Source organism: Molossus molossus, unplaced genomic scaffold (assembly GCF_014108415.1).
Source record: "Molossus molossus isolate mMolMol1 unplaced genomic scaffold, mMolMol1.p scaffold_m16_p_1, whole genome shotgun sequence".
Taxonomy (NCBI): domain Eukaryota; kingdom Metazoa; phylum Chordata; class Mammalia; order Chiroptera; family Molossidae; genus Molossus; species Molossus molossus.
Window position 1 is genome coordinate 82,165,133 of NW_023425344.1, and position 25,382 is coordinate 82,190,514.

The window sequence follows — 25,382 nt, forward strand, 5'->3', positions numbered from 1 at the left end:
TATATGGCTCAATGTCTAAATAAGTTATAGAACTCCTGCCCCCCTCCCTTTTTGGTTAATTTAAACTACTTGAAGAACTGTACTCTTATCATTACATAAGTCCCTCCAAATATTTGTATCCTTGAAATTTTCAGGTAAGAAAGGATTATGTATGAAAATCCAGTTTTATATTTTTGCCATATCGTTGTTTACACCAAAATATAGTAAAGAAGCATCGCAACTCACCTGAAAAATTGCTGAGTATCCAGGGACTTTCATAACTCAAGTTACCAATTCTTCTTTTTCACCCCTAGTTTATACAAGTCTGTGACCATTGCCAAGATATTTTATATTAGTGATATTATACTAACACAACATCTTGAAATTCATAAAATTACAAAAATCTTCTAATATGGTATTTTCTGTGGACACGAACTCTTTCAGTTGTTTGAAGTTTCACATTTGCAATAATATTAAAGATCTCCAAGCTCTAAAACTGAGCCCTACATATTTGTAGTTAACGAGACATAAAAAAGTTAGATTTTTGTTCTGAGAAGCAGTGAAATAAGGGTTAAGCACATTCACCACCAAATAATAAGCAGCATGGCTGGACCACAGTATTCCATAATAAAGAAGGAACAATAGATATTTAATCTCAGAGAATTGCTGGGCGTAGCTGAAGAATTCCAGTGTTACACATTTCTGCTTCCAAGTACTATCACCAGGACTGCATTCACAAGAAATTCATGGGTTGCTTTCTCTTGGAATATTTATGATGGAGAGGAAGGAAAAAAAATGTTTAGATATATTTATTTCTTCCTCTAGGTGACCCTGTAAAGCTTTCTACAAAACTATATCCTTTGGAAATGTAAAAACAATCATGTTCTTCTTTTTCTCCCCTTCTTTAAATATACGAGAAAGACAAAATATATGAGGAAAAACAAAATGAACAAACTGGCATATTTTATGAAAGATTTATATACAGTATTCATTTTGCTAACATAAGGGCAAGTGTAGAATTATAAACTTTTCATCATAAACAAAATTAGATTTTCAGAATCATATACTCATTACTTAAAATCCCACAAATAAAAGTTTGTTCATGGAAAAATAGAGATATTTTGAATACTAAAGTCCTTTATTCAACAACACATAAATTTCACAAAAACAACTGGGCAAATTGAATGTGTTTTTTTAAGGTTTTTTTTTTTTTTTTTTTTACAGTTTTGTACATGCCCCATAAGTAATTTTCTTTAATAAATACACTGTTTTCCAAAACTGTTTTTTTAATAATTGCACAAGCATACATACACCTTACACAAATATCTATTAGAAACTGTAATAGATAACTGCACAGTTCAGAATAGGAGAGCACTGTGAAACGAGTACATTTGGTGGCCCATTCCTGAAACTTCTCTGACTTCCTTGCAGTTGTGAAAATGGAATCCCTCCTAACACAGTAGCTGCCTTCTGTTCACTAGGAATACAGATCTCAGTGTGAAACTGCCAAATTTAATAAAAACAAAATCTGAAACATTTAGTTGTTACATGAGAACCAACTGTTTGATATACCTGTGATCAAAGACCCACTACGGCTTTTCACTGAACATGTTTGACCCTGAATGGTGTGTTCATTTAACCGCTTTCCTTTTTTTTTTTTTCATTATTTGATTACAGATCCTATCAGCTTAAAGACTTTCTATGCTTTGGGATTAATTGTACAATTTACATGCCAGGGGTTCTGAATAAAAGGAAGGAAATATTTTTTTTTCTTTTAGTGATTGCTTAATATTAATTCATGGGAAGCCCATCTCTTGCTCCCTAGAAATGTGTTTAGAAGAAGGGAGTTGTGTATTTAAAATTAAGCAAGCAGGAGATGTTTTCATAGACTCTTACGATGGAGGAAGACATTGTTTTGTTCTCCTGGGCGTGGATACATTTCGACTTTGTATATATGCCTCCACTGGAACCAGGACAGGTGGAACCCATCAGAAAGCCACATTAGTCTGAAGGCCTGGCAAGAGGTTTGCATCACGACATTCCTGAGATGTTAGGGTGCTGAGTGACAGCTGACAAGGAAATCGGTGCACTGCGCACCAACAGCCCGGGGATTTTCCATGCTCTCCCCAAATGCTGACAGAGCATGGCACCTCCTCATCTACACCCAGATGAAGCAAGACCCCTGTGTATGTAGATCTGTCTTACCAAGTTTTTTATTTGGCTTATCTGACAGGTAATTTTTAAGGTGAATTGATAGTCCACCGATTTATATCTTAATTGTATATTCTGAATTTTCTTGGTGCTGAATATAAAACATACAATGAGGGTTTTTAAAAGTTACATTTCATTGGTATTTTAAAATCATGAAAATGTACACTTTTAGGTCACACTCCCTTAGGGTTAGCATGGTGTGCTTTACAAGCCCTCAGTACATAGACAGAGAGAAAAGAATTAGAGGGAGGCCAGAAGAGCAATATCTTTCTTCAACATCCTCAGTGAGAACTTTATAATGCACCCTATGTTATATAAATAGGGTTTTAGCAAAAACATAAAAAAGTGGGTGGTGTAAAAGAACAATGTCAAGAATAAGAACATATCAGCCCTGGCCGGTTTGGCTCAGCGGTTAGAGCGTCGGCCTGCGGTCCAGAGAGTCTCGGGTTCGGTTCTCGCCAGGGGCGCGTACCTCGGTTGCAGCTTGTCCCTGGCTCTGGTTGGTCGTATGGGTGGCAGCCACTCGATGTGTCCCTTTCACATCTATGTCTCTCTCTCTCTCTCTCTCTCTCTCTCTCTCTCTCTCTCTCTCTTTCTCTTCCTCTCTCTCCCTCCCACTCTATCTGAACAAAAAATGGAAAAATGCCCTCGGGTGAGGATGAAAAAAAAAAAAAGAAGAAGAAGAACATATCAGAGAATTAAAGAAAAGCTACACGTTTCCATTTTAATAATCAACAGATTTTCTTTCCTTAAAAATTGAATTGACATGTAAAACACCACATTTTACAATATACAGATTCATAAGTTCTTTAAGAAAACGAACAAACAAAAGCACATCAAGACATGCAACACTAGCATGTATTTTAGACTCTCGGTACATCGCTATGAGACCTTTACACTGTATGCCTAATGTATTCTGAAGAGAAAGACGTTGGTTTCCCTTCAGTAATAACAATCATCATTTTGCAAAAAGCAAGGTAAGCTTACCATTCACAAATGAAAGTAAGTTTTCACTTACTTGTCATTAATTAGCAAATTTATTTTTTAAAAATAAGTAAAATAAAAAGGGAACCAGAAATAATTCATATCGCTCTCATTTCCCACAGTTGAACTAGAAATTCTAACTAGAAACCCTCCAAGGAATACACAGCAAGTAGAAAGCTATCTTAAAACAGACATACAGCATGTTTTAATTTGTGATTATTTAATTCTCTCCTCTAAACTTGGATAGGTGACATACATAACGAATTTTCCTCAAAAAGGCGATTGGACCATATCTGTAGACCTTGCATCCATAGTCTAGAGAAGTAAGCCACTTGCTCTCTACATGGGCATTTGTTAGTACCTTATCTACCCCCACCCTCCAGAATTTTTATGATGTATGCTTCTTGCACATTTTTAAAAATTTCCTGTCATATTACTTCCAATTCAAAACTATAACTCGCCTTTTAAAAATTATTTATCTGCTAGTCTTTCTAAAGTTTTACAGTTGTCTTCATCACCCTTTCTCTTCTCAAGTTAGTTTTCTTTGCATGACACATTTTGCTAACATTTTTCAAAAAGGCTAATGATGTTGTAGGCTAAACTAACTGGCTAGTGGGTAAAGAACCAAAAATGACAGTAACACGGCACCTTCGATCCTCTGTGTGTTTTTGCTAAACTCTGTTTTATTGCTGAAGCAGAGAAGTCTCTGACCAAAAAAGAAAAAAAAGAAACGTCTTAGGTATCATATCGTCACAAATAATATTTGTCCTACTGGGACAGCCCTAGCAGCTGACTGCCACCATAAAACCAAATTCTACATGAAAAGGTAGCCCAGGTGCCAGGAAGCCTTACTCCCTTGTTTTGGGGGCTGTGTGCATGGATACGATTCCACAGACTGGGGGCCCTGCCTTCTCAGGAATGACAGCATCATTGAGTGATAAGAATGGGGATGGAGCACTGGAACATTCCATGAGGGCCCAGGGTAAGGCCACTGGTCCAAATGGGAGGCTATGAGAAAGGATGATAACAAAAGATTAAAAAGCCTCACTTTTATGAGTGTTTAATTCCCTTAAAAATATACCTAGCCATGCCTCAATGCAGAAACCTTGATGTGTTCACATTTTAAAACAAAACTAGCCATTTAATATCATACATGGAATTATAATATTTGGATACATTTAATTGTTTATTTTTCCTACTCCCCCCAAAAAAATAAAATAATAAGGCAAAAAATAAACAAACAAAAAATACATACAGCCCATGCTGGGCTGGTAAAAAACTCAGCCATGGATTTCTCCCCCTAAGACATGATACTTTATTCTGTATCCTAGAAAACACTGTTTTTTTAAAAAAATTATACAACTGATTCTGCATGTTCCAACTACTCAGAGTACTCCGCCTTACAGTGCAACCCAAAACAAATCAACTACACTAAGTATTTGGGAGGTATACCCTTCTGTACAGCTCGTTTGTAAGCAATGCAAGTGCATAACCACTACTCTAATATAGTGCTCAAAAGATTAATTGAAACTTTCATCACATCTTCCCCTCCTATAACAATACAACTGCAGGTAATTGCCGGATGCATCATCATGTTTTCTTCTTGTAACACTTGGCATCGAGTCTCTACGGAAAGATGCGCAGCAAAACATGCCACCGCTGTTGCTGCTTCTAGAAACAACTGGTGAAAAATATTTAAAGCTAAAATTTATTGCTCCAGATTTAACTCGCAGAACCATACTGTTGTGTACAAACTGTTAATCTCCATAGATGCTCAGACGTGATTGTCTCCTTGTGTCTAAACACACAAAATACAAGCTGCTATCTGTACAATTTACAGTACTGAAACACATATATTTGAAAATGAAGTATAGATATGTACTTTGCAAAGATACATGATTTTACATCAGGGGTTTACCCAAACTTATTTTTTACAGTCACTTTCAAAATAGACAACAACTTCACTAGTATAGCTAAATTACATCAAAGAATCAGTGTACTGAAAGTAAATAGACTGGCCAATTCCCCAAGCTCCCAGATTATTTTTCTATGTCTTTTTTTCTTTTCTTTTTCTTTTTTTTTGTTTTTGTTTTTGAAGAAACCCCTATACATAAAATGAAAATAATATCTGGATATTTTCTTCTGTGGTGGACTAAGCAGTTTCTTAAAACAAGACATTAGTTTGCCCTTCACTTCCAAATGCCTTGAAAATAAGATACACTACTGCTTTAAAAGAACCATCGGAATGCTTCAGCGCTGGGAACAGGCGTTCTCTATAAAAAAAGAGCAAGAAAATAAATTAAACTTTCTTTCTATCCAGCATAAAATTAGAATTTTCCCCTTTATACTTCAGCAATATTTTTAGTCACTATGATACAACATAACGACTTATATATTTCAACATTTAAAAGAAATAAGTTTTCAATCTTAGAACGTTACAAAAATCAGAATATTGCATTTAATCCTAATTTGCTAAGTATAACAGTTAAAACACATTGGTCTAAAGAAATAGAGGGAACACAGTCTAGAACATGGATAGCAATCAGAATAAATGGGGTGGTTCGTGCTATTCATCAATAGTAGGAAGACCAGCCAGCAAGTGTACTTAAAATCTGCATCTGCTATGTCCACACGCACCCTCTGTAAGACTGATGTTTAGCATTCAGTGAAGTCATTTTTTTTTTTGTTCTGGAGAATTTCTTTTATGACAGAACTATCATAAATATTATGTCTATCACTTAACTACTAATGCTAAACATTCCTACATCTAATCTAATCAGAACAATACTGATAAAGTATACCACTATTTTAAAGTAAGTCTGCATATTCAATAAATTAATGTCATATATATGAAACAAATTTATACTAACCAATGATACTCAATGGACCATAACTATTCTTTTGTAGCATAAAAATACTACCATATTCCAAAGGAATAATAAGCTAGCACCAAAAGTTTGAGCAACCATTTAACCAAAATTGTATATTACTATGGGGTTTTCTGTTAAATAGCAGTTAAGCTATTGAATTTTCCTCTATATATTAACATTACAGCAATTCATTATGCCACTTTTTTTTTTAACAGAATCACGTGAGTACATATTGAAGGTACATAAAAACAAGGTAAGAGTCAATTTTCTTATAAGGGCAAATGACAGAGAGTTAATCGCATTCCTGGTTAGACTAGTCCAACAAGTCTGTGTAGACTTTAAAATGGCTGCTGGGGATGGGGATAAGTAAGTACGTTAATCGTAGGTTTACTGTTACCAAAATATTGAATAGGTATAGAAGAACATGTACACACACACAACACCCCCCTACACACACACCTTGTAGTGTTAACACACAGTGTTAATAGTACTTGAATTTTGTATTTCAGAGAATAGATAAAAAGTTCTACTTTAAATGCTGTTTGACAATTGAGGTCAGCTTTTATTTACTTTCTCACACATGACTTATTTGATTGACAAAGTCTTCCTGAAGTAATGTCATCTAAAAATAAAAGTGTATTAATTGATCAAGATGTCAATTGAAATTTAAATGTATAAAACAACCATTCTGGAAAGTAAAATTGTTTTCATTATCTGTACTTAAAATAATCTTTTATAAAACATCCTCATAGTCACCACAATACATTTCCAAATGAATGTGCTAAGAAAAAACAAAGGTTATCTGATCCAAATTTGTACATAGGTGTATACAAAAACATTTAATGTGTCAAGTATTTCCTAAAAACACACAAACAAAAAGATCCATTGCTCCCATAAAAAGTGGTACTTATCTTACTAGTATTTTATTTCTCACTCCTCATGGTTTCATCTGTTTTCTTCTCTTCAGTTCACTATGCATACCTGGAGCCCTATTATTTGTTTGGTTGTCAAGAAAAAACCCTTTACTGCTTTCTAAAATTAACTTTCGAATGATAAATGTAATAATTATAAATGCGCTTACATGCATTTACTTATTAAAGGAACTATATGAAGTAACAAGAAACGTATATTCATTCTAATATTTATGCTACACACACACACACGCAGTAAATAAAAACTTAGAAGTTTATACCAGATGCTAACTTGCTGCCTGATGCCAACTAAGAATAAATTTTATTTAAGTATGCATACTTATATAAATGTAGTCATTTTAACAAGTTAGATCAAGACATATCCATGCGATTACAGATTCACACATGAAAAATAGACATGTGTATATATACCCGCATATATTCACATTGACATGTATAGTATATGACCTAGAGATGCCAACCTACTCTCAGATGCCAACTGGAAACAAGATTGTCAATATATACTTATATAATTTTGTATCTTGATAAACATATGTTTATGAAGATAAACAAAAACTACATGAAGTACATTTTTTAAATGAGATGAACTCCTTATGTCTTAGATACATTTTAAAATTTATTTTCCAGCTCTTTGCTCTGCCTGTGACCCTTTCCATTGCTCAATGTTATTTGTAATATTTAGAAAAAGTAAGCTTTATAAAATGCCACCTGAGATCAAAGGTCACTGTTGTGGGAAAAAGAGATAAGTACTTCTCAATGCTTGTTAGCACAAAAATTAGATAATGCAATGGGAAAAGCAGAGAACAGGTTTTCTATGCTAACATGATCTGTCACAAAATAGCTCTGTGATGTGTACACATTACTGTGCATATGTTGAGACCTGTATATATCTTCATATATGAGGATATGGACAATCCTCTGCTCCAGGGGAAGGAAGAAGATAAGCAGGAACGCATCTCTTAAAAATGATTTCTCTCTTCCATTTATATCTTTGAGGTCATAAGCCTAAAAACGATTAGTTGGGTAATCACGTAAAATAAGTGAGAAAATAAAAAACCTCTGATGTAATTATTAGAACAAATTTTCAAGGCATTCACTAGACACTTGAAGTAAGAGTTCTCTAACAGTTTGAATTCAGGGTTAAAAAGTCACAGAGCTCCTTAGAGTCCCAGAGGCCACACAAAACACAGGATGCGGCCAATCGACTGCCCAGATTTCACTGGGCTCACTGGAAATGTATGTTAGGCCTGAACTGTTCTTTTTGGTGAAACAACATTGTAACGTATTCGGTTAAATTCACAGGCAGCATAGTGCATTAAATTACAGGTTTCTGACTGTACTAATTTGGGGATGTATCGTCTCTAATTTTGTCAGCTAATGAGGTCATTTTTGTCAGAGGACTTCCATTTCAAATGGTGCTGGTGCTCCGAGGACCAACGTGGGGGATTATGCACCCTAACCAGCTACCTTTGGGTTATATAAATTCAAGAGTCCCAGCTGGGGAATCACACTGTTGATGAGATTACAGTGACTTTCTGGATCTCAGTGATGCTTGCAGGAAATCATTATCCTGAGTGACAGGAAAGCCAGATTCCCCAGGAAGAGAAGGGGGCGGGAGGTAGAGAATAGAATTGAGTTGATCAGCATTGTTCAAGGCAGCCTTCACCGCTCATGCAGGTGCAAACACTGACGAACAGCAGTCTGGCTCCCAGGAGGCCTGGGAAGAAACTGCAGCCCCCCTTTCTCCTTCCGGTTCTGCTGTAAAGCATGGTGTTACAGAGAATTCATCCCTATATGAGCCAGATACGAAACGACCTTCAAGCTTAAAGGAATGCCTTCTGTTTCCCTCCAAAATAACGCAGAAGCCAGCATATTTCTTTGAATAAGAGGAATGATATAATCCAAGCCCAATTACATTTTACATTTACTTTAAAAAAAAAAAAAAAGAATCCATATTCCTGGAAGAAATGTATTTCAGTTTGATTTTCATCAAATCAGCAATGAAGAAATAATTAAGCAACAGAAAATAAATAAGATTTCCAAAAGCTGACACTTTAAGGATTAAGCATTCTGTTCTTTTTCGGTGCCTGCTAAACAGTCATGAGGACTATGTATCTTCTGGCTTATCAGGCCTCTACATACTCTTGTTAAAAATATATCAAGTCTAATAAAAACTCACCTCCTAAAAAGTGAATTTGGAGTATCTAGAACTCTGTACATTTGGAGATATGTGAGATTGGCTATTCATATCAAGATGCAATATATAAAATATAGCAGTATTCGAGACACAATAAAATGAATCATTTTTAATAGAATTAGACATGTGTTTTCAAAGAGCAACTCAATACTAAAATTTACTTCAGAATGCGTAAGTTATAAATTAAGATAATGATGATGACATTAGCAAATTCTGTAACCAAAGTTAAATATATCTTTCCAGTATTCACTCATACACTTTCTAGTCCCAAAATCTCAGTGATGTGCCTAGGCCTTCAGACGTCTGCTGCGAAACGGATGGCTCTAATGCAGTGACTGCCACGCTGCAGTCAGTATTCTGGGATACCATTATTCTTACACTAATCAAAAAATAATTTCTTCTCATCCCATTTATCATTAATGAGAGAAACATAAGTCATCCAGTAATTTTATGATTCTCATATATAATGATGCTTTTTTTTAAACCAAAGTAAAGCAATCTGAAACTGTATTAAGCCATTACAACCACCTATAAACTCTTTCTAAATACGATGCTCACTGTGAGGGGCTCCACTGTCAGGGTTTAAACTCCTGGGCACTCAAGGCCTTGAAACTGGAAACACCCACTGCATTTGATTTGCCTCTTTACATTCGAACTTGAAAACCTTCATGAACCACTGAATTTTGCAATAAAAAGGACTTGAATAAATATGACAAAAGACAATAGTCCCATTGTTTGCTTTTAGATATCTGATTATATTTGCTTCAACCTTTGGGATGTGTTTAGATGAACAAAAAGAGAAAGAAAATCCCTGATGGTGGGAAAAAACTACTTTTTTTCATGATTTAATTCTCAAAGAATGCTAAAATATCAAGTTATATAGGTTAACATTTATACTGACAAAATTTCAAAACCTATTTGGATAATTGGAAAACTGTATATATATAATATTATGAATGTGAATACATACACACATGCACAGTAATACAGATCTTTGGATAATTAGTTGGACTAAAATGATAGGTAGCAAATATTAGAGACTCCCCAAAATGGTTTTAGCAGAAATATTTTTCTATATCTTATTTGTAAATAGCATATTTAACAAATCATAGCCAGCAACTATATTAGAATTATTAGCAAGCACAGATATAGCATAGGTCAGTAAGTATAAGAGATAATTTATGATAAATAATAATCTTACAGCCCAGTAATTTATTATTAATCAAAATCAACTTTATATTTTAATAATATGTTAATTAAAAATATGTGGATTGATGAACGTATGCACTGTTTCCACCTTTTGAAGTATATGTAACTTACTCCTTTTTTCTATTATATATATATATATATTTCATATTATATGTGCATGCATATATCAAATTAACTTTTCTCATATTTCAAATTCATTCATCATATAAACTGGATAAGACTTTGGTAAACTCACATCTTATTTTGGCCAATGTCCATATGTAAACTAAAAAACACCTATCGATATTACCACTAACTGGAATGTTAGACCTTTCTTTAAAAGGAGGAAAGCACTAATAAGTAACTGGATAATTTTATGACCCAATTTTAGGGGCCCTTAAATATGATTATAAGGAGCATTTTACTTGTTTGGTTTCCAAATTGACATTTGTGGCCAGGATTTCTCTGATTAATGGTGGAAAACTAGAGATGGCTTTTTCATTAGTATCGATTCTCTGTGGGCTGGTGCTCTTGCTACTCCTTCTGCCTTGGGACTAGGAAGGCTCTTCTCTTCCCCCTCCTGCACGAACACAACCATCCTCACCCTGTGATGGCAGGTAAGCCCTGCAAACTTCGGTAAACAGAGGATGAGTTTATACGTTATGTTGCACAGGCACTTAGTCAAGTCAGTATAATGGTAGAGGTGGCTAGGAAAACAACTGTGCAAAGGGAATTTGTGTATGGGGTAGGGATGAGTTAGCAGGAAGGAAAGTTAACAGCTTAACATCATGATTCGCATTCCTCAAGAAGTGCCCAGGAAAGGTATCCACTTTGGGCCTTAGTACCAAGTGTAACTACTTTATGTAGGCAAGTCTCTTGGTTAATGCAATATATGATTATATTTCAATTAATTTAGGCATTAACACTTTAAACCACATTATTCCAACAAATAAGTAAATTTACTGTATTATGAATAGGAGTGTAGTGATTAAAATGTTCTTGGACTTATAAAATTAAAATAAATTATAATAGAATGATACCTGCAAAAAGAAAAAAATTTTACAATGATCCACAAATTAAAAAGGTGTTTTCGAAAAATTATTTTTATAATTATTTTTAACCTTATGTATAACAGGGATTTAAAAGTAAAATTGAGATTTAAAGAGCAAAATTTAAGTTAATAAAATCGGTACTATACTGTCAAGAATAATTAAAATATCTAAAGTTTGTTTTATTTGTATATGTTTACACAAACACACATGCGCGAATACACAGACACGCACACACTACCAATACAAAAGTTAAATAAATCTATCTCCCCTCAAATTACTCTATTAATTCCTGTTGAATACAACAATGCCCTGAGGTGAGATCACTGCTAATCAGCTATGAAAAAACAAAAATATTCTTTTCATGAACATGTTCTTGGACAATTTTGAAAAATTTGACTAATTCTAAAGCAGACAGTGAGCTTTCTTGTTTTATATTGAAGAAAAAAAGAAACTTTCATGTAAAATGTGAGAAAATAGGGAGGGGCTAAGATATATTAAGAAGTGCCCCTGCTTGTGTGGCTCGGTTGGCTGGAGTGTCATCCTGTACACCAAACAGGGCCAGCTCCATCCCAGGTCAGGGTGTGGGTGGGAGGCAACCAATGGAGGTTTCATTCTCACATCGATGTTTCTCTCTCTCTCTCTCCTTCCTTTCCTCTCTCTAAAAAACAAAAAAACAAAAAATCAATTAAAAATATTAAGAAGTAATTTTTTTTAAATTATGAAAGCTATGATTTGGACAGCCTCTAACTTATATTCAAGTAAAATACAATAGTTGCACCTAGTCTCTATAAAAGCAATTCAAATTACGGCGCTTCACTTTGATTACTATAGGTCTCAGAATTTTTTTCAATATTATATAAGAAGTGAAAATAGGTTCAATAGGAATGTTCTCTTAAGCTAAGTTCTGTAACATTTGGATGCAGCCATTAAACTTCATTTAGTTTAGAATATTCTATGAGAAAAATGCAAATACTGAGAGACCCAGCCTAGAAACCAAAGTACATTTTATACCCATGAATTACTTAGAAGAATTTAGAGACAATTTCAAACATTTTAGTCAATTAGACGATATCACCAAAATAAAGAATGTGGTTATGACTGTACTTCTGAAATAATATGTAGCTTTTGGAGTATTTCCTTTTAATTTTTTTTTTTTTTAATGACTGCAATTGCCCTCTGAATTCATGTTCAGTTCACAACCATTCTGACTCTTTCTTTGGTCTCTATCCTTAATATTCTTTTAAATAATAAAAGTGAAAAGTATACAGTCAACAATTATCAGAAGTTAATTTTATCAAGTTATTATACATTACTTAGCTCTTTAGATACATACTTTGGTTAATCTGCCTCATTAAGAGGATATGCACTGTTAAGCATTCTTCACTACTTTGACATCAGCAAGACCTCAAGTATTTAGATTCAAACTTCTCCTCAGAGAATTTGCATAAACTACTTCTTTTCCCGTGAGGATCCTGTCCTCCATCTCTGTGCAGACATATGCACTGCCGCATAACCAGCCTAGTGAATTAATAAGCCTAACTTTTCTCAGGCATTGGATTTATAAGACATGGTTATTAATATTCTTTTTCTCCCTTTTTTCTGGAGTCTTTTCTATATGTGTAATTTTGTATTTTTTCAGGAAGTTCTCCTTATAATCATTTAAAGGTATACTACTTTTGAACAATAAGTTGCTTATGGATGCTGGGTAGACCCTGTCTTCCTACATGCCATTATTAATTTTGAGCCCCAGTTTTTCCATCTTGGTCTTTCTATGTTTTTCATTGCAGACTTGAAAGAATTACTCTTAAACATTTTTTGAAGAAAAAAAACTAGTTTTTTGTTTTGTTTTGTTTTGTTTTTTTTACTGTGGTAAATAAAAAGAAACAATGGTAAGTGGTTCTAGTGGGTCTATACCCAGACTCATGGCATCGTTCCAAAAATTTTGAGACATTAACCATTTCCACTAATTTCTTATTTAAAGCAGACTCAAGAAGATGACCTTGAACATAATAATCCTTTCTGCCAACAGGCTCCTTTGTGATTTCCCTTTAATCTGTAACACTGTGGTCTGCCTGGCTACCCACCCTCCCTCCCTCCCATTTCCCCTCATTCCTTTAATTCTTTCTTTCAATATGGCCCTTTCTCTTATTCAGGTCAAACAAGGGTTTCCAGTACTCTTTAAAATATGTTTGAAATAACAAGTCATACTGTGGATTTTCAGTATGTTCAAATGTTTAAAGCAATTATTCTTTTTCCTAACTCCTAGAAAAATGCTGGAATACTAAGAGTAAACTTAATACTACACTATATAACCACATGACATAGCCAAGTAGAGATCATAGGTAGCAGTTTTTATTTCTTGTCTAGGTCTGGGGAAGAACTAAGCCAGGGATGAATCCAGGAATCCCAAGATTTTTAAATATGTGTGAGATGCTTTCAAAGTTTTCTAAAATTTCAGTCATACCATTTAGAATGCGTACATTTCTTGGACTGGGAATTAAGATCATAAATGGGGAAACTAAGTATCTTGGATGAAATAAGATACAGAGTTAGAAAATGTACATGGACATTGAAAAAAGCAGTTAGAAATAAAGAGAAATTTGAAGTCCAGAAGCTAGGGTGTGTGTGTGTGTGTGTGTGCACGCGCGCGCGTGCGTGTGTGTGCATGCGTGTACATGTGTTTGTGTGTTTTTATCACACTTAACTACATGTCTTAGAAATTAACAGTCCCTACCTAAAGATTTGTTAAAGTGAATTGACCAATGGTTTACTACATGCTTAGTAGTATACCATGTATTCATGAATATCCAGAAAAGGTACAGATCTGCCTGGGAACAGTAAAGACACACTATTTATAGAAACACATTTAAATTTTCCTCTTTATCTGTTAACATTGTTCCATTTACAAATATAATTTCTTTCCTCACTACAAATTTGTTCAAGAGTGTTGTTGCTGTCACTAAACTAGTGTTTTTCATACGCTTTTGACTGCAACCAACAGTTAGAAATACATTTGACATAGCAGCCTAGTACATGCATACACATACATTTATGGATACATACATAACTGAAACAGAAGTTTAACAATATGTACTCTTACTGTATGTGACGCACTCATATTTTCTGTTCCGCTCTATTCTAGTCCACTTTGTAAAAATCCTGGTGGCAAGCCAACACCTTGGTTTCACGGACCACTAATGTGCTGTCGCCTAGAGTTTGAAAAACACAGCTCCATGCCGTATAAATAACATTTATGTGAAAAGAATCACATGAGAAAAATCCAAAACCACTCCACTTCATAATGAACTTAACTCTGTATAGCAGCCTTCCACAGAATGTCCAATATATATTTCCTTTGGGATGGAAAAGGCCAGTGTTCTCTATTTTGTTTTTCATGAATGAAAATTAGAACACATAAAGTAATGTTCACCAGAAGATTCCACATCATCTCACTTCTCATCCTTATTTTATCTCTTCCTTATTCATGACTCCATTAAAACCATCACTGCTCTCATTTAACCTTATTATAAACAAGAACATTTTCCATAGTTAAGTCTTTCCCCAACAGTTATTTTTCTGCCACTGATTCACCGTCACTCAGAATCATCATTTCCACACAATTAAATTGATATAACCTATTCTTTTAAAAATGCATTTACTCTCTTTTCACTATATAAAGTTTTGGAGAAAATATATTGTCTCTGAAATTTGCCAGATTTGCTGACATACACAGAAATGCCCATGACTCTTCCTGATCTATAAATATATATCCCTCTCTCTTCTCCTCTTACTTGCTCTCTGTTGTTTTGATATGATCAATCACCCAGGTTGTTTTTAAGTCCTTGAACAAGAAACAGCACTTTCAGCACAGTTTCCCCCATAGCAGGACACTTACTTCACTTTCTCAAGAATGTCTTTGGAAATGTGAATTTAGATATTTAGATGCAGATGAGATCCAAATGGGATCCCATTTTCTACCCATATTGGGTGTATTATCCTTCAGTTATGCCTTTGAATTATTCTACTAAATGTTTCAAAGGCATAAGTAAAAATAATGTCAGCTATAACACAGTATGTTTTCCTTGTCTCTAATTCAGCTGCCTCTCCAATGAACTTGAGCCTCAGCTCTGACTCCCCAATGTACTGATCAAGTCATTAAAATCTTCCTTGTTTTTATAGTTCCCATTCTCTGCAAAACTTCTGTATCCTATCCTGACAACGTTCCTTCTAAATCTGTACCACATTGCTTCTTGGCTTGAATATTCTCTTCTCCTTTGTTTTTTAATGCTGTCTTGGTCAGTATTCCAAGTCTTTTCGGGCTTATTACAATTTTCTCCCAGAAAACCACCAGCTTTTTCTATTATTGCTCACTAACTTTCCTCATTTCACAAATATTTTCTTACTAAAAAGAAAAAAGAAAGTCCTATATAGTCATTTCATCCACTTTTTATCTCAAAATCTATGTCTACCTACTTTATCCCCCTACACGCACACCTATCTTTCAAAACAAAAGTAACTCTACACTATTCCGGTATTTGTTAAATATGTTTTCCAACTAGAAATCATGATAAGCATTTAACTACTTGTTCCTTACAATAATTTTCTTAAACTTACTAATTCGCATTTAGAATAATTTCCTGTGTCTGTCCAGATAAAGAAAACAGTAGCCAAATAAAGGTACTGAGTTAGTAAACTGAAACACACACGCGCACGCATGCACATGAGCTATTAAACGATAAATTAATGGTGGCGGTGTGCCTTTGGCAGAGAAAGGGGAAGAGCACTAAATTGTCTGAATGGCTCACCACCTTGTGACTGCCCTAGGTAATCTGCACAGTTTTCCTGGGCATTTGACAGCTATAAGAACAGGAAAACTTGTTTATCAAGTTTATCAATTTCCAAGTGAAATCAAGCCAGATCTTTGGTGAACAGGATGATTCAAACAAATGTTCACAAAAGGCAAGCCACAAAATAGTTTGCCTGGGCTTCAATTTCTAACTACTGTAAGTAACCTGTTGTTGCACTGAATTATCTCTAAATATAATTGTTTTCTACTCTATATTGATGACTTTAAAATAGAAACAAGAAATTGTGTAGCTTCTGTAAGTACACAAGAAACAGAACTTACATACAATATTAAAAAGCTGTAAGGTACATTGATATTATTAGTCCCATTTTACAAATGTGTAAGTAAAATCAGAGAAGTTCCGCTGGTGTATATAACACTGTTCAAGTGATAAGTTATTTGATACTAGTGGCTCTTCCCACATTCTATCATCTAAATGTGGCCACATGGCCCAAATATAATTTTCAATTATAAATAAATAAAACTTCAAGAAACTACTAGTATATTTTCTGATTATAATTTATATTTGGTATATATCAGCCAAAAAAATACATCATTAGTATTAGTTTTTTGAATAAGTAATTGTTTGCCTTGCCATTTTCTTTTAAGTAAAAAATGTAATGTGAAACAGGTGAGTTAAATATTAAGAAATAGAAATGCGCCCCCCCACCCCATTTTTAAGGCTCCTTCTCATACCTGGTTGTACATCTTATGCTCTTAAAATAAATTAAGAGAAAGCCCCGAAGTTTCACAGAAGAGAAAAATATTTCTCATAATGTTTTAGAGTAGAAGTTAACAAGCCTGCTGGGATCCTTTTAGCCCCTGCAGAGCTAAGTCTTCAACATTATTAAATGGCTGTCGCATCTGAAGTATGGTGCAACATAACTCAATAAACAACAGAAAACATATGATGCTGAATGCAGGGAGGCTTTTCGATTACCCTGCAGAATAATTCAATTTCAGGACAGGTGTTTGCACGTGATGGAACAAGATATGACTGAAGGATAAAACCACCCCTGCGCCCCTCCCCCAAGACTTTGAACCGCCTCAGGACCAGAGCACAATGCTGGAAGAAGTAGTATGTTAAGAATGAGCAGAAGCTCTGCTGCACAAGTGAAGGAACCACGCTCCACATGCACACTGGTTACAAAAACCTTTCCTGAAAACAAGTTTTTTTGTAAAAAAAGATAGTGCTCTGCTTTCCCAGCCATGTCACCTCACATTTTTTTTTTTTTATCCTCACACATTTTTTCATTTTTTGTTCAGATAGAATGGGAGGGAAAAAGAGGAAGAGAGAGAGAGAGAGAAACATCGATGTGAAAGGGACACACTGAGTGGCCTCCCACACGACCAACCGGGGCCAGGGACAAACTACAACCGAGGTACGTGCCCTTAGTGGGAACCGAACCCAGGTAGGTCTCTCTGGACCACAGGCAGATGCTCTAACCGCTGAGCCAAACCGGCCAGGGCATCACCTCACATTTTAATGTGTGACTGAAAATCACACACATCCAAATGAAAGATTTTGCCATTCTTTGGGGTTTGTTTTTGCTTTTTCAAAACCAATAAAAAAATAAATAAATAAGAGGCAAGCTAAAAGAGAAGTTGTACTTTCTTCAATTTGTGTATTTACCTGGGACTTGTCATAAATCATGAATTTGACCTATTAATTTAATTGGATAGTTTTATATGGTGAATTTATGAGTTTTTAGCATTTTGTATAATCTGAGTAAAAATAAATGTCAGAAATGGAAGCAGATCTACTCTTGTGAAATTTATCGAATAGTAGGACATTTTGTTATCCTTAAAATGTGAATTGTTTTCTGGTAAAAGTGAACTATATATTCAGCCAGTCTGATCTATTGAGGTTGAATAGTAAGTTCTAAGAGCACCAACTACTTCGGAACAGTTTATGAAACACTGCAACTGGTTTTTAGGGAATACTCAAGTAGTTTTATGTTCTACTTTTGTATCCATAAAGAATATTCTACCAGTGTTTTTAGCATCTCCCCCATAGACATTTTCAGTCACCAACTGGTAAACCAAAGCGAATATGGGTGAAATGCCCATTTTTTTGCACATATTTCAATGTTTAGTCTTACACACAATTTTTATTAAATCATTCTGTATTTATCAGTCTGTAAGTCTATTAAAAACTCTTTAACTTTTCAGTTGGCTAAAGCTAAGCAAAATTTACAATAATCAATTAATTAAAAATTTAAAAATCAAGAAACTTTTTTTCCCTTATGATAAGATACAATTTCTTTTCTTATTCCCAATATCTAAATATTTTTATCTGATTAGTCTACAGGTCCTGCCAGTGTAGCTCAGTGGTTGAGTGTTGACCCATGCAACAAGAGGTTGCCTTTGATTCCCAGGCAGGGCACATGCCCAGGTTGTGGACCAGATCCCCAGTGGGGGCATGCAGAAGGAGGCCAATCAATGTTCTCTCTCATCGATGTATCTATCTCTCTCTCCCTCTCACTTCCTCTCTCTCTAAAATCAATAAAGGATAAAAAATTTTAAGTCTACAGTTTGTTGTTTATTTGTACTGATTGGCTTTCTGATTGTATTTTGTTTGATGATTACTGAATTTTAAAAAACAAATGTTTTTATTGATTTTTTAGAGAAAGGAAGGGAAAGAGAGAGAGATAGAAATATTGATGTGAGGAAGAAACATCAATTGGCTGCCTCCTGAATGTCCCCCACTGGAGTTGAGCCCGCAAACCAGGCATGTGCCCTGACTGGTAAAGGAACCGGGACCTCTCAGTCCATTGGATGATGCTCAATCCACTGAACCACACCAGCCAGGCATGACGATGAATAAATTTCAAACAAACATTCTTATAGGATAATTTACAAATGGATTTTATTTTATTTTATTTTTTTTTATCCTCACCCGAGGACATTTTTCAACTTTTTTGTTAAGATAGAGTGGGAGGAAGAAAGAGGAAGAGAGAGAGAAACATCAATGTGAAAGGGACACATCGAGTAGCTGCCACCCGCACGACCAGCCAGGGCTGGGGACAAACTGCAACTGAGGTACGTGCCCTTACAGGAACCGAACCCGGGTCTCTCTGGACTACAGGCCAACGCTCTAACCGCTGAGCCAAACTGGCCAGGACTACAAATGGATTTTAAATTGCATTTTACTATTCCTAATTGCCATTCCAAAGGTTGCTTATAATTTACATGATATTTGGATAGGTGGGGGTATTATTCTCATTTAGAAATTATCAAAAATGTATGGTTCTTTTGAAAACAACTTTGACTACCTAATATTGTATCTGGTGATAGGAAGAGAATTTCATTGAACTTGTATTACAGTCTGATACCTTGGCTACAAATAAATCTATTTTATGACTTTAGTCAAAGCTAAACTTTTCTGTGCTATTTTCTTATCCTTTATGAAATTCAGTGTCTTTTTCCTATATCATTTCTTTATTACATTCTAGTGTTAATATACTATTGTTTTTTTTGTTGTTTTTTAATATTTTTTTTTAAGTTTTTTATTTTTTATTTTTTTTTATTTTTTTAGAGAGAGAGGAAGGGAGAGAGAGAAACATGGCTGAGAGAGAAACACCCGTCAGCTGCCTCCTGCTCGCCCCTGAAGATCGAGCCAGAAACCGTGGCACGTGCCCTGACTGGGAATACACCTGGAACCTCCCAGTCCACTGGACAATGCTAATCCGCTGAGCCACACTGCCTGGGCTATCTACTATTATTTTGTTTAAATGTATTGAAAAGTTTCCTCTTTCCCTTTGATAGCTACATATTTGTATTTTGAGATTAAAGCACACATTTATAGTTTTATACTGGCATATTTCTGACTTTTAAAAATAAAAATTAAAAACTCATTTTTAAATTATGATCTAAAATGACAAATGACTAGATGTTTCCATTTAAAATATAAAACATCTGTATTTCACTTAAAAATGTTTTCAGTCACCAGACTTCAAAAACTTACATTTAATTATTGACTGTTTTATTATTTAACTACAGACTCTGCGTTTGAGTGACACACCTGTTTCCCTATGATCATCCGATGAATTTCGTCAGGAAGCAGGTGCCATCTTCCTGCAGAAACTGCAGACACTGCTTTGTGCAGAATTTTTCAGTTGTTATTCATGTGGTTGAGGCTCTTACAACTTAACAGCATATACATATATATATGACATGTGTCCCTCCTCCCCTAAAACACTCTTAGTTTGGGGAAACATCTGGATATTTTCCACCAAACCCCTTAGAAGTTCAACCTAACTCATGAAAAATTATTGTTGGCCTGCACATTCAGCAGATACATTTTAAAGAGAGAAAAGAAAGACAATGGAATTGTCCTTATTCCTGACTTTCCAGTTTCTCAGTCTCTTCTTTCTGATGTGTCCCTTTCAAGTCCCTACACCAACACAAGAACAGCCTGGGTAGTGGCAGTGTGTAACTCGCAGTGGAGAGCTGAGAGTGGGGGCAGGGAAATCTCCTGAGGCTCTGCTTACTAATGTAATTCCATAAATCAGCTAATGGGAGAGAAACCAGATCTGTGTGGTCTCTAATGCTGTCCCACAGAGATCAATCATGTCACCTGAACAATGTTCAGGGCCTAAGAGGCTGAGGTTGCCCACAGGACAATTTTATCCCTTGAGCTATACATAGCAGGTTGGGATGTTTTAAAAAGTTAGATCTTAGTATCAGAAATAGAACTGCTGTGAATATAAAAACTGAAAGATTACCTTTGTATGAGACAAAGTGCTATTCTATAATTTATAATATATAATCACACTTCTTAAAATATCTGAGTATATGGATCATTTAGGATACAAGTTTTTAAGGTAATTTTTGTCATATAAGGGGCATATAACATTTGTAATAACTTCTTTGAATAATTAATGATGGATGATTTGTAGATATAGTAACTGATTAACTGAACAGTGTTATATGCAAATACACAGTGCACAGTACCATAGAAAAACTAAATTAGTTTTGTGTGTATTGTTATCATAAAAAATATATTAAGGAGGTGGTTTAATAGACATATTTCTGAGACATTAAGATGCTCTTACATGAGACTAAGCAGAACATGTGGAAATAAGAAAAGCAGCTTTAAAAGGAATGCTAGGTGGAAGACTTTAAAACATGTGGGTAAGAATCCCAGGAAAACCATGTGAGTGTACCTTAATTTCAGTGTACTCACCCTGAAAATCAGATTATGCCTCCAATATTTGGGATGAGCATAAGTCAAAGACAAGAAGGGCACAGGGGGTTTGAAGGAATAAATATGAATATAAGTATGATTATGATCCAGATATCAATTAGTGTCCATAATTTAAAGCCAACAAATACTAGCTACTGAACTTATTCCTGAAATCCACAGAAAATAAATATCCATAATAAATCCCCAAATCACTATCCTCAGTTAGGGTGTCTATCCAATCTCTAAAACATCTCCACAGATGATGAGAATGTACAGGGACCAAATTGGGGAGGGAAGCAGGCCAGCAGGAGGACTTTTCACCAACCCACAACCACTGCTACAGCTTGGGTTCAGTCATGTAAACCCTGCCACTCTGACATGCCACCAGCTGGTTTCCTAGAACCCTAACTGTGTGGTTATACATGTGCTGAAGGTAATCATGCCACAGTTGCCTTTTATTAATGACCTAGACAGAATCTTAGTCAATTAAACAAATAAACCAAAATCCTCACAATCTGTTTTTCCTTCTTTTTGGCAAACAGTATTCTACTAATAAACTTAGCCTTGAACCATGACTCATCCTCTAGTGGGGAGAGTATGCCGTTAGGAAAACACCTTCAGAGAGTACTACAAAGAGAGACACTTGTTTCCCCTCCCATTCACACACCACCTTCTGAAGAGCAACAGAACTTTTCAGCACATGGATTTTAAAAAGAAAGAAAATGCAATATTATGGAATCATATGTGATGGAAATGCCTGAGGCATCACAAGTTTGTGGGAAAACTACCAAAAGGAAGAAAAAGGACATTTATGAAATTTGTTTAGACTGATAAATCAACATAGAAACTTTTACAGAAAACTTACTGGCACTCACATTTAGCTACTTGAGTGGTTATTTACTAAATAAATCACAATTATTCAGTGGTCCTATCAACTACATGTCCCACGTTGGTATGCAGACAGTGTCATGGTCTAAAGACGAGGCCCACTGGCAACATCAAATCTGTAATTCTAGATACTATATCCATAATCCAAGAGGAAAAATAAAAGCCATGTAATACTTATCAACTGAGTTATAACGAAATTTCAGGAAGAACTGAATTTTCATTTCCCATGGGCCTCAGAGACCTAGAGAAGTTACAATGAATGGATCCAGAAAAGAAAATTGAGAAGCTAAAAGCTAATTTTCGCCACCTAAGAAAAGACATGGGCCTGCATTTTTATAATTGCTATTATCTTTGCTTAAGCAGAGTTGCCCAAGGAAATGTAATAAACCACTTTGGGGTAAAGCAAAGTTTCAACAAAGAGATTGAAGAGGAATAAATATAAATATAATAAAATAAATATAATATTTTGATGGAACTGATCACAATCAATAATGCTGTCAATATAAACTGATCATTTTTGGAATCCCAAACTGTTTTGTTTTAATTTATATTAACAAATCGTCTGTTAAAAAATCTGTATCTCGGTTGCGTTCAAACCCACAACAAAGATCTCCAACTCTTCTTCTATTGTTTTAAAGACCAGTCCTTGGTGGAGGAAACTCCTTTAAGCAGTGTCCACAATTTTTTAAAAAACAATGTGCAGGTACCCCTCTGATAACTTGTGAAAACCACTGTCACCCTAAAATCATCCCACATAATATTCCCAAATGCTTAATCCACCACCTATGGTCTAATGTACATATGAGCATCTAGCCATCTACTCTGTGAAATTTATCAAGAAGTTAATTATGATGATTTGTCCATATTTCTTTGCTAAAAATGCCACCAAAACCATTTACTTGTGGTTTTCTGCTTTCTCCTTTTTGTTTTGATCAAGTTACCATATGAAATTTCCACCTAACATATCAGTCTTTGTATTTAACATAATTAAATGCCTAATTTAACAATTACTTTAGGGATAATCGATACATCTTCTCTTTTAAGGACATATAGGAAAAGGAAACTATTATTGGCCATATAGGGTATCAACCAAAACTGTGCTTGGTGTATAAAACAATTTTGTAAGCACAAAATGGTTACTTTTTTCCAATGCAGAGCCCAAAGCACCTATTTTTTGGTAACTGAGTATTCGTTTCTGAAACTATGTAAAACAATTCTTAAATAAAATTATGATCACCTGCATTACATGAACTAATTGTGTCCCTTTAGTCTAAGTCAACATCCGCTTAAAATCTGCAGGTGGTGTTCAGCTTTCTATACTATTTCTGCTTTCTCAAAAAATACCAGATATGCAGAAAATAAAAAGGGAAACAAATGTTTTATCATGGCGAAGAGATAAACTATTCTAGAAGTGTGTAGAAAATCCCCTTTAGAATCTATGTATTTCAGTTTCAGTGATCAGTGTGTCTGTGTGTTTTAATGGGCACATAGGCTTGTGTGCCAGAAATTGTGTCCTCACTGTTAAAACTGGGCCCCTAGTAAGCCTCTCTTAGCCAATAAAAGTATATAGAATGTGATGTGTATAATTCTTTGGGCAGAGATGCTTTAAAAAATACTCATATGGGGGAGGGGGCATTTCAAACACCCAGGGACATTTTTTTTTTTTTTACCATATTGAATGTGAAACTTCTGATTTTCAAACCAATTACATTAGTTTTCCCCCAGAGATAAAAAGGAGGGGCGCCCTCCCCATCTGGAGGGCGGTTCCACAGGAAGTGCTGCTAGGGAGGGTGGTGGAGAGGCCGTGCCCTCCTCACACCACCTACAATGGTATCTTACAACCTGAATGAAGCCTAAGGAAAGGGGTACTGCATCTTGAAGCCAGACAAGTAACCCTGAAGGGGAGAAGAGAGGGGAGTAAGGAGGGAGGGGGGCAGACTGGGAAACAAGAAATCATCTCCTCTGACCTCTAGCGAAGTGCCAGGTTTTTTCTTTAGCTCTTCACATTTTCTAAATTTGCAGATCTGGTGTCCCGTTTTGCGGTTCCTGCAACTGCTGCAGACGCCACAGTTGATGAGCCTCTTGCAGGGCACGCAGACCCCACACCTTTTCCTCTTCTTCTTGGCCGGGTTGGCTCCGCCAGCTCCCCCTGAGGAGGACGAGGAGGAGGAGGAATGATTCTGCGGGCAGTCTGCCAGATTGGCAATTTGAAACGCACTGTCTGTGACGGCTGCTGAGGCTGCTGCGGGGGAGTGAAGGGCTGTCATGACGATGACCCCTGGAGGTAATGAGATGCCCCCTAAAGCCGGGATAGCGGAAAAAGTCCCCACGCGCTCGGGGAGATTCATTATCTCTGCTTCAGCAGCGCCGCATTTGAGCTTGTTCATGCATTCCCCCGCCAAAGGTCTGCAGTGTTCAGGGGATAAGGTGGAGAGGAAATTAGTATTTGCCATTTGCAACGACGGCTCTGGCGGGCAGCCAGCTTTCCCCAGCCTCTGGGAGTCGTTTCGGTGGTGCATGCTGGTCCTGCTGCCGCCGCCGCCACCGCCGCCGCCGCCGCCGCCGCCGCCGCCGCCACCACCACCACCGCCACCGCCGGCGGGGAGGATCGCCGAGGAGGAGGCGGAGGAGGAGGCGGCGGCGGAGGAGGATTTCCTGCCGCCCCCGCCTCCCCCGCCGCCGCCCCCGCCGCCGCCGCCGCCCCCGCCGCCGCCCCCGCCCCCGCCGCTGCCCCAGAGCATGGCGGTGGCGGCGGCGGCGGTGGCCGCGTTGTCGCAGTTCCAGGGGGACATGCCGATGCGCGCGGCGGCCGCGGCGGCGGCGGCGCTGCTGGGGAAGATGGGGGTGGTGATGCGCGCGATCTTGGCTGCCTGCGGGAAGGCGCCCCCGTTGGTCTTGTAGAAGGAGGTGGCAAAGGAGCGGTAGCGCTCCATCTCCGAGTTGTAATCCACAAGGCTGTTCAGGGCCCCCTCGGGCAGGTGGCTTTCCTTGGGCAAGCCCGGGGCCTCCGGGCTCGGCCCCGGCTCCACGCAGACATTGGTGTTCAT

At 36.4% G+C, this 25,382-nt stretch overlaps 1 protein-coding gene across 1 annotated transcript; it reads right to left on the reverse strand.

Moving 5' to 3' along the window:
* Window positions 1-5,263: 5,263 nt before the first annotated feature.
* CXXC4 (CXXC finger protein 4) lies at window positions 5,264-25,382 on the reverse strand. The gene is made up of 2 exons (XM_036272827.1): window positions 24,303-25,382; window positions 5,264-5,447 (listed from the first exon to the last, which is right to left on the reverse strand). The coding sequence occupies exons 1-2, from the start codon at window positions 25,380-25,382 to the stop codon at window positions 5,403-5,405; spliced, it is 1,125 nt and encodes a 374-aa protein (XP_036128720.1). The 3' UTR covers window positions 5,264-5,402.